This window comes from Oryzias latipes, chromosome 22, assembly GCF_053564925.1.
Source record: "Oryzias latipes strain Hd-rR chromosome 22, Olatipes_Hd-rR_3.1".
NCBI classification, from domain to species: domain Eukaryota; kingdom Metazoa; phylum Chordata; class Actinopteri; order Beloniformes; family Adrianichthyidae; genus Oryzias; species Oryzias latipes.
The window spans coordinates 5411363-5425534 of record NC_136258.1 but is presented as its reverse complement, the minus strand read 5'-3'; the positions used below and the strand labels follow the sequence as shown (position 1 = coordinate 5425534).

Genomic DNA, 14172 nt, shown 5'->3' with positions numbered 1-14172 from the left:
TTGCATTACATGATTTGTTGATGTGATTTGTGCTTCAGGGCCAACGTATCCTAAGGAAATGTTTTGCTATATTTTTGTTTTTAAAGTTTATGCCACACCGTGTGGTGACTTTTTGTTCCTAAATTTGGACCTACTTTTTTGACCTCTGTTGTTTTCTTCCCTGCTCCTTGGTTGTCTTCTGCAAGTCTATTTCATAATGACCTTTTTGGACAAAATGACTTTGTCTGTCAATCTGTGAGAAGTAAATTATTGGCTGATCCTTTGGCACGGACTTGTACTCCTCAGAACTCCACTCTTTGCTTTCAAAGGTGAGAATCAAATCAGATTAGAGCAAAAATCCTGCAGCTGGATCTATATACTACACAGTCCCTCAGCTGAGGCTTTTGCTGGTTGTTTGGAAGATTTTTCTGAAATATTTGTGAGGTAAATGGTGCTAAATGAGGAGAAATGGTTTTCAAATCTGGAATGAAACTTTTAAACAGTTTTGCAAACAAGACATTAGGCAGAAAAAGATGTCAGTCATTTTGATTTAGAGTCAAGAAGATGGTTTGTCTTTGAATCCGAGTTTGGGTTGGGGACTGAACGTCAGATGAAGAAAAGCCGTGAAAACGTCTTTTTCCTCTTCGTCTTCTCAGAGCAGCAGCTGGCAAGGCGGCATTTCGCACTTTCACCCAATTATAGAGAAGTCATAAAGCTTTTCTGAAAATTGATCAAATTCGGTTTAGAAAGCTGCAGCTGGAAGGACTGCTCTTCAAATAACTTTGATTTCTTTATATTTGTGGAAAAGTGGATTAAAAATGTTGTTTTATCCTCTGAGACCAAAGGCTGAAGGCACTTCTTGGGATTTGGGGCAGTAATGGAGCACATAAATACAAAACGTTGTCTTCCTGAGGCATCCAGGACGTGGAGGCACACTGTGTTTTCTGTGAAGAATGTTGGGAAGGAAGGGTCAGTCCTGTTCCTCTTTTACCTCACATTTCAACCCAGTTTTGCCACAGATGCTTCTTCTGGAGCTGGAGTTGCCTCCCAGGTTGCTCCTGTCCTGTTTCCGTGATCTGTAAGACCAAGAAGCTGAGCATTCGCTTGCATTTACTCACAAATCCCAGCTGGACCGATGTCTTCAGCTCACCTTACAGTCCACTTTTTCCTCTGAGTTTCAAACACTTTTGCCTGCCTGTTTTTATTCTTTGTAAACAAAGTTCTGATCCCGGTGTCAGAAATGTCAATCATGAAGTCCGTGTGTCTCTGCTGTTTTCCAGTGGAGTCCAGCAGTCCCAGTCTTCTGGCTCCAGATAACTCCTTGGAGAGATCCTTCTTCATCCGAATGAAGTCCACTCTCACAAAGAGGGGCGTGCACATCAAATCCTCAGGATATAAGGTGAGACGAATGCACCCTAAAACAGCGTGAGGTGTGCCGCCTCACAGCAGAGACGCCACAAACTCCAGATCCCATGTGATCAATTCCTCAGTAGATCGCCGAGCTGCTCTTCCTGCTTCAAAAATATTTAAGCCCTGAAGTGCAGCAGGCGTTTCCCTCTGAGGAGGGGTCCCAGGGACTTAGTTCTCCGGGTGGTTTTTATGCTCTCGAGATTCCTTCTACTGTGGGAACAACTGCATCCTGAATGTGTGTAAATGTGGAGCGTTAGAGCACTTTGCTGGTCATTGTGCCTCCATGCAATAAGAAAAATGCACATTTTGTTCAGGAAGAAATTGCGAGCCTCCTTTCTGTAGAAGTTATCGTTTCCCATCTTGAGGGAAAATGCAAATATTCCTAAATTTCAAACGTTGCCATAAAACGGTCACCAAGTCGTAAGTCCTGTGGCCATCCCATAATAATTTTAAAACTTCTTTGGTTATACCCGACACTTGTGTTTTAGTTTGGATTTTAAAACATTTATTTTGAGCCCCTCGAGAGATTTTGGCCCTGTTCAGTTTTTCAATGGTTTCTCCCGCTGTGATGTCATCCTTTTTGGGGGGGTCGTTCCCTACGTCAAAAATTCATTTTGATCGGGTACTAGGTGCCTGTTTTGGTGAATTTTTGTGGCAGGGGTCAAATTTTCACTCAAAGAAGTAAGAGGAATTGTAAAAAACAATCTGGTCCCTGCAGGACAGAATGATAAATGTGTGGCGGCGCTCCACAACACCGCACTGCTCCCCTGCTCCTCCCGCTGACTGCAGCTCCTCGCTCTCCCTGCAGGTGATCCACATCACGGGCCGTCTGCGCATCCGGATGGCTCTGACGCACAGCCGCTCGGTGCCCAACCAGATCATGGGGATGGTGGTGGTGGCTCACGCTCTGCCGCCGCCCACCATCAACGAGGTCCGCATCGACTGTCAGATGTTTGTGACCAGAGTCAACATGGACCTGAAGATTGTCTACTGTGAAAACAGGTGGATGAATGACACAAATCCAGGCCTTTAGGAGTGACAGGCTTTGTACACCCCACCGTTCATTCAATCAATCATTCATTCGTTCATGGAAGAACAAACGATGGAACGTTGTCTGATGAGAAAAAAGAGGAAAAGTTTGCTTTTTCTGCAGACTCCTTACATACTGGTGGAAGGAAAAACCAGACCAATGAATCCTCAATTGTGAATGCTGACAGCTGTGGTCACTGAACACGCTCAAGAAGAATTTTGATTAAACTGAGGGAATTTAGAACTTCTGCTAAACATTAAGGCTACCTGGTTGATGCTAAACTATCTAAAGAATTTACACACAAACAAAAGCAGGGGAAAAAGTTGAAAGTCATCTATATAAAGGTTTGGATTAATGCTAATTCGCGGATGAATCCATTATAAATTGATATTAAAAATGTAACAAGATTTAAAAAAGGCTCAAACTTGGGTAATAATGTTTGGATAGAAAACTTCACCTAAAGACCGACTCCAACGGAAATGCTGTTTTGGTGTTTTTAACATGTTATTGGAACATTTTTAAGAAGAGGGACAGTGTTAAAGAGAATTAAGAACAAAATTCCATTTCTGTTTTTTTTCTTCATTCAAATCGTTGTGAATCAGGAGCGGACAAAAAATGCAGTTTCTATTTGTCTGCATCCACCTGCAGACAAATAGATTCATGAACGTCTTTGTTTTCCTCGTCTGAGCTGGAATCTGGATCAGAACTGGACGGCTGGATGGCTCTGATATTGCTCCCCATTTTTGTTGCACTGGTAATGTTACGTTAGGGTTGTGAGGGGCTGTAAGATAGTAGTAGAGCACGTAAAGATAGAGCTTTCAGTAACAGGGCAGAGGAGGTGGGGCGGGGCTGCTCCTCGCCAATTGTCCCGCTCACATCTGAGAGGTGAATTTCTAATGAACTCCTGCCACTCTGCAGAAACTAGATGTTGGGTAAAAGCTGCAAAATCAAAAAGAAGGCGTTCCACTGAGATTAATGATCGTTCCACTGGGATTAATGATGGTTCCACTGGGATTAATGATCGTTCCACTGAGATTAATGATCGTTCCACTGGGATTAATGATCGTTCCACTGGGATTAATGATCATTCCACTGGTATTAATGATCGTTCCACTGGGATTAATGATCATTCCACTGGTATTAATAATCGTTCCAGTAAAATTAATGATCGTTCCACTGGGATTAATGATCATTCCACTGGGATTAATGATCGTTCCACTGGGATTAATGATCATTCCACTGGGATTAATGATCATTCCACTGGGATTAATGATCATTCCACTGGGATTAATGATCATTCCACTGGGATTAATGATCATTCCACTGAGATTAATGATCGTTCCACTGAGATTAATGATCGTTCCACTGAGATTAATGATGGTTCCACTGGGATTAATGATGGTTCCACTGGGATTAATGATCATTCCACTGGTATTAATGATCGTTCCACTGAGATTAATGATCGTTCCACTGGGATTAATGATCGTTCCACTGGGATTAATGATCATTCCACTGGTATTAATGATCGTTCCACTGGGATTAATGATCATTCCACTGAGATTAATGATCGTTCCACTGAGATTAATGATCGTTCCACTGGGATTAATGATCGTTCCACTGGGATTAATGATCATTCCACTGAGATTAATATAAACATAAACATAAACAGTGAGTGCATGTGAAAATGCTGAATATGAGCCGAACTATTAAAATTCTGAAAGATCTTTTTACCGTAAAGGTTTACTGACGTTCTCAGAGGACAAAGTTTTTCAAGTTTTTGAAGCTTTAATATCCATTTATCATAGAACAGCCAAACTTTTCCAAAACCATAAAACCTGAGTTAGAAGCAGCCACACGGTGAAGCAGCTGAACATGTTCAGAGTCGGACAACCAGCTGAAACATGAAGGAGATGAAGCACAGCAGACTGTAGGTTTTTCCATCAGTCAGTCTTTCTGATTTCTCTGTCCTTGTTTTCCGTCTCACCACCTGTTTTTTGCATTCATGCTCACACCGGCAGATCCAGAGTCAAACGCGTGTTCTTCCGTGTTGGTGCTTCTTATTCATGAGGAATCTGACCCCCGCTTTAACACTGGAATTCGCCTCCAATGCCCCCGCCTTCTGTCCAGATAAAGCGGGCGGGACGGCATCAGGAGTTAACCGACTGATGGGGAGTTTCACATGGCAAATATAAAAAACATAACCCTTCATGTTTTTTAATAAAAAAGAACCTGAAACTAGACAGATTGCCTTTAACCGGAAAAAGGTCTGCAATGCAAGGCAGCTGAAGATATTCAGTGCAGAGCGGCGGGAACGGTCTGTGTGCTGGGGGGTGAGGATTGCTCCCATTACAGTCCCATTTTGAGGATGAGTTTCTGAGAGAATGGGATTTTTTCCTCCAAAGAACAAGGTGTGCTGTTATCCGCCTGCCACCCCATCATCCATCAGAATGAAATGGGAAATTGTTCTGTGGAAAATTGCTTCAAATTAAACCTTTTAAAGCCAACGTGTGTTACTCAACTTGTTGGGGTTGTTAACTCCAAGGGTTCTTTTCGTTGGTTTTGCTGCAAAGCCGCTTTAGAGGTGAGGCGCTGGGAACATTTCTGGGAACCTTTCGCAACAGTTGGGATGAACTTATTTAGTTTTTTCTAAAAGTTCTTCAAACATAAACTCCTGCAAACCCTCCTTCATAATGACAGACAAAGTCTGTTTCCACTAAAGCTGTGCTTTATAGTTGTGTCTCTTTGCTACTTTTACCTCCCAGATGCATAAAGTTCCTGTTACAAGAACAAATGGATCACAGTCCCGAGGTTTTCTGAAAGATCTTAGCTGTAAAAGAAAAAAGTCTCCTGTTTACCGTTGATTGTTTTTTCTGCTGCATCCTGCAGACGGATATAGTTTTTTTTCACTGTTTGGTCCGATGTCGTCTTTCATTTCCTGTCCTGTTACCTTCTCCTTGTTCTGTTGCATCTGTCGTTGTGCATGCTCTCTTCCATGTCCCGCTAGGTCAGGTTCTGCTCTGTTCTGTATCTGGATCTGTGTTCTGTTCCCCGTCAGGTTTCGTGTTGGGTTCCCTATAGCCTGTTGGGACATAAACAAGACAAAACTCTCTCTTCATCTGTTCCTCATGCGTTTTTGTTGTTTTTTGTTTTGTTTTTTTGTTTTTTGGCTGAAGTTATTCGGCCGCACATATTTGAAAAATTACATAAAAAATAGACACTTTCCTTTTTCTTTTCTTTTTTATTCGAACCAAAAACATCTACAAAGAATCATATCTGACTAAAAGTGGACGTTTCCCTTCACAGTAACTGCATTTCCATTGATTATGAAATTACACAAATTGGATTTGCGTTCTTAAATTGGCTTAATGGAAACACAAACATTCTGAAAAAAGTCACATATATCGGAAAAACATTTTGCTCTTGGATGACGTGGTTGTTGAGGTGCATCACAATTGACATATTTTGCTAAACTGCAATGGAAACACTTTTTTTTTTCAGTTTATAAGAGTCACACAAGCAACAACCGGACACCACTGGCGGCCTTGTGCGCCGCACGGCGGGCGCCACCAGAGGTCCCACAGCGTCACACGGCTCATCAAAAGTTGAGCGTTTCATTATCCACAGCTCCTATGGAAAATCACCAACCCCCTTTTCCCAAAACGGCTCCATCTGTAGCCCCTCCCACGTGTAAGGAGCTCGCCGCTCCACGGCCTGAAGAAGACGTCTCCTTTGATAGATGATGATGAGCGCTAGTGCCGTGGCAGAAATGTGAACGTACCTGCTGTTCACTTCCGTCACCATGTTTTTGAAAAACTTATTGTGCGAGTTGGTTTGTGTTTCTTCAAATAATTAGGATTTAATGGAAACAGTGTAATTGCGAAATTGTGTTTTTCGACATTTCTAAAACTATAAAGTTTTGTGTAATTGTGTAGCGGAAACACAGCAATTGGACATAATGTTATAGACTTTCTCCTGACATGAAGAGATCCGATCTTCATGCTGGATTATCTCTGCCACCTTTCAGGATCAGTGACTACATGGACCTGACTCCGGTGGAGATTGTGGGGAAGAGATGTTACCAGTTCATCCATGCTGAAGATGTGGAGGGCATCCGGCAGAGTCACCTGGACTGTGAGTACTCTCATCTGCCGTGTCCATGTCTCACCATCTCAGCTGCACTTCATAAAATGATGTAAAGGTTTGGTGTTTAGAGGACATCCTTTGACCAAAAAAAAAAAAAAAACAATTCAAGCCTTTAGTGGTGTTGTATTGCCAACATCGCCCCCACTGCCTAAGCGGCTGCTGCACCGCCCTCACCCCCCCTCTGTCTCCTTCATCCAATTCATTAAAAAACACTTTTGTGTCAGTTTTGTCTCCATAGCAACTATTAATTTCTTGGTTGCCGGGATGGGATGATCACGTCTATGTAGGTTTTAGATTTTCTTTGGATTTTCTTGGTGACTGAGGTTTTTTGTTAGCCACGCCCACAATCCATATTACAATGTTTCATTCAGCTTGGGGACAGAGATTTGTGTAATACATTTTCACAACATTCTGATAAAAAATGTGCAACAGCCCAGCAACAGGGAAACTCCCCTCATGTGAGCTCGCCATGCGAACGCCATTCAAAATCTATTTCCAACAGTCCGTCCCAAGTCGCTTCCAATGAAGCTCGAGGAGTTAAGAGAAGATTCCTGATATAATATATATCTGTAGGAGGAACTTGAATTTGTAAAAGGTACTAAAAGTCAAGATGGCCGTCTCTTCCCAAGGTCAAAAGTCAACGAGACTTTTGTTGTCTAACTAACCTGGTGGCACATGTGTACAGTCAGTGGTTTGCACCTCTTTATTCATTGATGGCTGCTTCACTACTGCATTGCACCCCCCATGCTTGAATTGATGTGGACAACGTGAAGCTAGAGAACCCAGATCGATGGAGATCAAGGATGGATGATGTGGGGTTTGTGTGTGTAGAACCTTCTACCATGACTGATGGTCATAACCAAGGACGAGCCACACCAAGGGGACTGAGCAGCAAACTAGTCCACAAACCCCTGAACCAACAGTTTCTGTGGATTCACGCCCATGACATGGATGGGCTCTGGTCCAAGAGTTTGAGCAGAAGTTAAGGGAGGGGCTTCAGTTTTTGGAGCTAGATTTGGTCTGTGGGGTTCTAGTGAAGGAAGGCTTGGACATTCAGAGTTATAAAGGTGTATTTTGGAACCCAAACTCATCGTAGAGTCTGTGTTATCACACGGATGATACACTCAGGACTGAAGACTAAAGCCTAAGGAGCTGCTCAAATGAAAAAAAGAAAAATAAGCTAGAAGAGAGAGGAGAAAAAGGAGAGTCTGGACTTTTTTCATGGATTGGTCCCTGGTGTGGCCTGAGGCGAGCCTCCAGCGCCGCCTTCCCTTCATCTCTGTTCACTTATAATGAACTATCAGTCTCTGAGTCATTTCAACAGGAGGACGGCTAAAAGAGGCATCCATAGAGATGAGCTGCAGGTCTGACCCTCTTTACGTTCACACCATCAGACGCCTTAAACCCCCGTCAGCCCAGTCTCCATGTTTTTGGTTTAGTTTATTTGGTTCCAGGTTAGTTGAGTCTTCTTGTTCTTCAGAGCATGAAGGAAAAGGTCTTCCAGCAAAACCCAATGGACATTCTCCAGTTTAACCACAAAGACTGAGAATCCCATGGGGTTGGGTTGTCCTTCTGAAGAAGTCATTCAGGTGGTGTTTATTCTGAGGACAGGCTTGTTTCCCTGCTTTTTGCTTCTCCTGGTTTTAGTGTCAACAAAGGAGACTTTCACTAAAGCAGGAAGGCAGAGAAAGGCACTGGACTTAACCCAACGTTCACCAACTTCAGACTGGAACTTTAGGAACTCTTTACTTTTGTGCAATGCATTTATTAAAGTAACTTTCAAACAGATTTTAGTTCGCCACAAAAAAAAAAAAACTATAAAAATGACAAATAAAATGTCAAAACCAAAGTTAAAAACATTGATCAGTCAATGATTCCATTTCCAGGTCTTAGTAAAAAACGTTAAAAGAAGTCCCAAACACAGGAGTTTGGAGTTTTAAAACCTTATGAAGCCAGTCAGGAGTTTTAAAGAGCTCCAAAAAATAATTTTGCTTTCCAACCTGTTCTGATGAGTTACCATGGCAACAGGAAATCAGCTGATCAGAGACAAAAAGTAAAAGCAGGAGACTGAGGACGCTCAGATCAGCGGAAAATAAAAGATATGAGCAATGGCAAAGGTATAGAAATATCTGTATGTTTTCTGGGGTTTTTAATAACTCAGATGTGGAAATAGTGATCATTTCAACAATAGTGCCATACGGAGGTGATGAAGAGCAAGAAAATCCCCAAACAGAAGAGACAAAAGATAAACAAGACATCAACAAGAGAAAACTGAAGAACTAAAAGAATAAAATAAAATTAAAATAAAGGGTTAGATTTGTACACCAAACACATCAGTCAGCTAAAAAAAAGGATGGACCCAGTTTTTGATTGTTGCTGCAACGATCCAAAAAGAGGTTTTAAACTTTAAGGAGAGAAAACTTCCCCTTTGTCCTCCTTCTGCGGGATTTAACCTCATTTCATATATCAGCTTTTTTTCAAACAACAAAAAATAGAAGGGATTGTGCATTTCAAAATGAAAAGTTACACTTTTAACAATACAAAACACACTACAGCAACGATGTAAAGAGAAATGAAGTTCAACATGTGCCGTCAGCCACCAGATCAAGGTCAAACTGGCGAGAGCTGACTGCACAATGCAGAGCAGTACGGTGATCAGTGAGGGTCTGTTTTACAGTCAGAGACCGAAGCTGCAGCTCAGCCGCCTGAGATGGAAGAAACTCAACACGAAGGTCATCATAAAACACAGATTTCAGGTTTTTGCTCTGAAGTCTTGAACCAAGACGTCCAAACCCCATGATGAGGCTGCAAGAGCTCCTGTTTTCTTGACAGTGTAAACAGTTTTGGAGCATCATTTCCATTTAAACATTTACCCACTTTAAACTAAGACAAAGCAAAGGCTGAGTGTGATCTTCTTATGTTAGAGAGGAGAGATCTGCACGGTGTGGAGACATTTTCAGTAAAGTTCATCTGAATGCTGTGATGCATGAAGGTTCAGGTCTTCTAAGAGACGAGGTTAAAACATTGACTGTATGTGAGAACTGGACTGAGTCAGGGTGACGTCACTCATAGACAATGGTTTATGTCACGCTTCAACCAAATGAAGTCAATTCAGTCGCCATTTTTCCGCCATACGGTGGAGCCGTGTTGGAGCCAGATGATGCAGTAAGCAGTGATTGGTCCAAAATTTGTCTGAGTCAGCATTTCTGTAGCAACCTCTATGGGCAATCAGGAGTGAGCTTGATGAAGTCAAAAGAGGGCTTGGACTACATCTTTTATGTAGGACCACCTACTTTTATTGAGGCATCTGATTGGTCAGTAAATAACTTGAATAACTTGAACTACAGAAAAAAAAATTTGTGGTTGAACTTTTTTCTGACTGTGGGATTCTTAACCTGTGATTTAGTCCTTCAATCAATCGAGTCAAGGTTAAAAAAAATGTCTCTTATTTCTATGATGAGACATCAGGAAGCACTACCACAAATGGCCACTAGGTGGTGCGGCTGAAGCATTGTAGTCTAAAAGAAAAACATGGTTTGTGTTTGTTGACCGTGTGGAGATTGTGTTGGGAGAAGTTTTGGAAGAAAAAGCAGAAATGGTGGTGGGTGCGTGCTGCCGTCGTTGTCCCAGCGTCACACCTGTGCGTGTGCATGTGTGCGTGTGCGTCTACACTTCAGCAGCTCTTTTGGGGGCTCGTCGGGGAGCGGTGCCGGGGCTCCTGGTAGACAGAAACGTCTCTGCAGTCACCGAGCAGGCATCTCTGCGGCTCTCGGGGGAGCGTGCTGGCGTGCGCTCTCTACGCCGTTATTTACTCTGTCATACAAACAAAGCAAGGTCATTCTCAAGGTGACGTGATCTCCCATCTCTCCCTTAACATGCAAACAAGTTCTTTCTGCCCCTGCATCTCTGTGTGAGCGGACGGGGAAGAAATGAGTTCGACAAAGTCAATTAGTGCGGCCCCGGGGACGTCAGCCTAAACAATGCTATTAGTTTCTAATAGTTTTAATTACTGGCCTTCTTTTTCTATAAATCACCTCGTGCTTTCTCTCTTTCTTCTCTGTCAGGAGAAACCTATTTAGTGTCCATAATTAAATAGAAGACAGGGATATGAATTTAGTGGCCTTCACTTCTCATCTCTGTTTCTGTTTGAGCTGCTTCTGATTAATGCCCATGCATATTGCTTGAGATAACCATTTAGTGGTTAATTTAGCCAAATTTATTACCAGCTTTACAGTGCAGGGTGGGGCAGGGGTGGGGGCCCTGCTCAGGGCTCAGAGCTGTTGCGGTGGCACACTGCCACCTGCTGGGGAAGGCTGAGCACCGCACAAGTCGAAGGTCTGCAGAGGAACTGCGGAAGACCTTCAGCTAGAGATCTAAGGTGGAAACCGATCAACGTGCCAAGCGTTCAAAAGGGATAGTTTTATTCAACAGTCACATCAATTCTGAGAAATAAAGACGATTAGAAATGAAGATAATTGGACAAATTAGATATTTTCGAGTTCAAATGACAAAGTAACTGCATGAGCTGTTGGAAGTTCAAAATCATGTACCCATTCATGACTGTGATTATAAAGGAGACGTACAACTCTGCTGTGAGGAGACTATATATTGGGAGGCTATTCAGGAGGAGCCTGATCATCCACGGGAGCGTCGCCATGGCGCCCACCCATACTCAGACAGCAACGTTTTGAAAAAAGCTATTTTCTCTTTACGTTGTTTTTTTATGCCACCAACTTTTTTTTTATATATATGATAATAGTAACAATGAGATAAATACAAATCAGTGTTGTATTTTTCTAAAGCGTGAGGTCAGACTTTGTGGCTCTTTCTGGTCGTGGGCAGTGAGAAATGGGCCTGCATGGCTCTTTAAGTGTTGAAGGTCGCAGACCCCTGACCTAACCTCACATGCAGGGACTTGAGCTTCGATACTTATGAGTGGCGTCCCGCTGCCTAACGCTATTCTTTGCTGCAGACACCTGTGTTAGATCAAACAAAAAGGCTTTTAAAATCATTATTGTTTCAGTATTTGTGTTTGAATCCTTTTTATTTTCACTATTACCTTTTCAAAAGGGCTAAATCTGCTAAATCTGTTGTTTTTTTGGATGGTTTTTTTTGGTTCTGTGGTCAGCAGCCTCTTGACAGGAAATGATGTCACAAAACTCAGACTCCACAAACGGCCAAATCAACACTCCTGTTAGCTATTGCAACACCAAGTCCGGAAACTGAGAAGAGACTGACCAGTCAAATGTAACCACAGCTCATCCATCCATCCTTCCAATCCCTTTTGGAGCCGACCCAGATAGTGTTTGGCCAAGGCAGGGTCCACCCTGAACAGGTCTGTTGTAGAAACACACACAAACTCCTACTACAGAGGTGTTAGAAGTATTAAAAGTTCTGCTGCACTGTTGGCTAATTTAACTCTAGAGTGACTGACTAACTTGTGTAACAGTCTTCCTAGTTATTACTTAAAGGAACAGACTGGGATCGATAACTTTGTTTTTTTTTTAAACTGGCTTCAAACAGGAAGTTGAGAGGTTTTACCTGAATCGGAACCACAAGGTGACACTTCTGCTTCTGGGCTGTAGATCCAACTGGAGCCGATGCAGTTCATCAACTGACCTCTGATGCATAGAAAAGTCCATCCATCCATCCATCCATCCATCTTCCAAACTGGCTGAATCCCTTTTAGGGGTCATGAAGTTGCTGGAGTCAACCCAGCTACTGTTGAGTGAAGGTGGGGGTACATCCGTTGCAGGACCACACACTCATATTTACACCTAGGGACAATTTAGAGAAACCAAGTAACCTATGAAGCATGTTTTAGGACTGTAGGAAGGAGATTGAGATCCCAGAGAAAACCCATATATTCACAAGGAGAACATGCAAACTCCACACAGAAAGAACCCTGTCAGGATTTGAACCAGGCCCTTGTCTCTATGAGGCACGAGTGCTAACCACTACCCCAGCAAGCTCCATCCAAAGGGAAGTTAGAGAGAAGAGAAGGGAAGAATAAAGTTAGATGCAAAAGGCTTTTTTGTTTGCTTCCAAATAGAGGGAGGGCAGTAAACTGGAAGGGGTAAAACTGTCCCCAAACGTCCACAAGAAGGTTGTGGAGCAGAGAAGTCCTCCGTCTGCTGCACGTGTCGGCTCCTTTGGACATTCTGAGCATCAGCAGTGAAAACAGACGTCTGACTCAGGAAATGTTCAAATGTCCTCTTGGTTGATTGGAAAGATGAATACTGTGAGTCTTACCAAACCAGGATTTAAAATATGTGGCATTTTGGGGATAACTTTGGCTGCAATTGTCAATTTGTATCATATTTTCATGTTTTCTCATTCACTTTGAATATAAATGATGATTGTTTAACCCCCCCCCCCCCCCCCCCCCCCCCCCTGCACGCGCACACACAGTCTGGCAGTGAGTAAGTGTCTGATTGATGACAGCAGCAGTGAAGCAGCACTCCTCCAGATGTCACATGACGCCTTCTGTCCTCCTTTCCATCCTCATCTGAACTTCCTGCTCCCCATCCAGGTCGTTCTGGTTTGTGCTGCTCTCCATCGCCGAGCCGCGTGGTCGTTCCCAGACTCATTTCCGGTTCTTTCAAATGTCTTTCAGTGCTGAACAAAGGTCAGTGTGTGACCAAGTATTACCGCTGGATCCAGAAAAACGGCGGTTACATCTGGATCCAGTCCAGTGCCACCATCGCCGTCAATACCAAGAACTCCAGCGAGAAGAACATCATCTGGGTCAACTATGTTCTCAGGTGGGAATGAAGCCAACATGGACACTAGCAGAGGATCATTATCCAGACTGTTGTTTGCCTGAAGCTCCAGTCGATCTCCTCATAAGTCAAAAGCTTTCTTTAGCTTTTGGTGTTTGTTCCTGAACAGCTAAAGTCCTTCATGAAATCATTTTTTCTTCTTTATAGCATCTTCAAAATTACCACTTTAGCGACGTTCACTCCGCTCTCTGCAACGTGCGTTCCACTTTCAAAGGAAAGTCTATGTAAATGCTCGCGTTTAGAACTCTTCACATTCTCTCAGAGCTACAGAAGTTTCTCACAACCGTATCTGGGCTCCACGTACAAAACACACGTCCACTGAAACCGCGTTGAACCCGGGGGCTCACATTTAGAAGTGACCCATGGATGACGTGCCCTTTAACCCAAAAAAGTGGCAAATTAATAATTGTGTTTTGTTCCCAGCTGGAATTCTATGACACCAAATCCTTCATTTGTGGGAATAGAGCTGGGAAATTAAAAGCTTGAAGCAAGATTCACCCATTTTGCACCACTTTGGCATGTCACATCAAGCCTCTTCCAGCTGTGGCAGACATACGCTGGTAAATGGTAGAAAAAGAAGAAGCCCCTCCTTGCTTGTCCAGTGTGAACACCATAGGCTAAACACACATTCAAGAACTGGCCCTTAGCTCATTCTTGAATGTGTGTTATATGCCGGGTGAAGTGGAAACATTCCTGAAACAAGAGCCTTACAGATGAAGAATCAGGAGATCAGAACGTCTGTTTCAGTCCACCAGCCTCTTCTGGAAATGAAGGCTGAACGTTCTGTTGGATAAAAACGTCCTCTTCTGCAGAGTTGAAGATCATTAT

General features: G+C 43.0%; 1 protein-coding gene across 4 annotated transcripts in view; it reads left to right on the top strand.

Moving 5' to 3' along the window:
* Nucleotides 1–14172, top strand: part of npas3 (neuronal PAS domain protein 3) — a 230787-nt gene that overhangs the window by 208010 nt on the left and 8605 nt on the right. For all 4 annotated transcript variants that reach the window (XM_023951301.2, XM_023951303.2, XM_023951302.2 and 1 more), the window contains 4 exons: nucleotides 1260–1378; nucleotides 2198–2391; nucleotides 6444–6550; nucleotides 13179–13326. In XM_023951301.2, the coding sequence (XP_023807069.1) occupies nucleotides 1260–1378; nucleotides 2198–2391; nucleotides 6444–6550; nucleotides 13179–13326 (568 nt within the window). The remainder of the gene's footprint in view (nucleotides 1–1259; nucleotides 1379–2197; nucleotides 2392–6443; nucleotides 6551–13178; nucleotides 13327–14172) is intronic.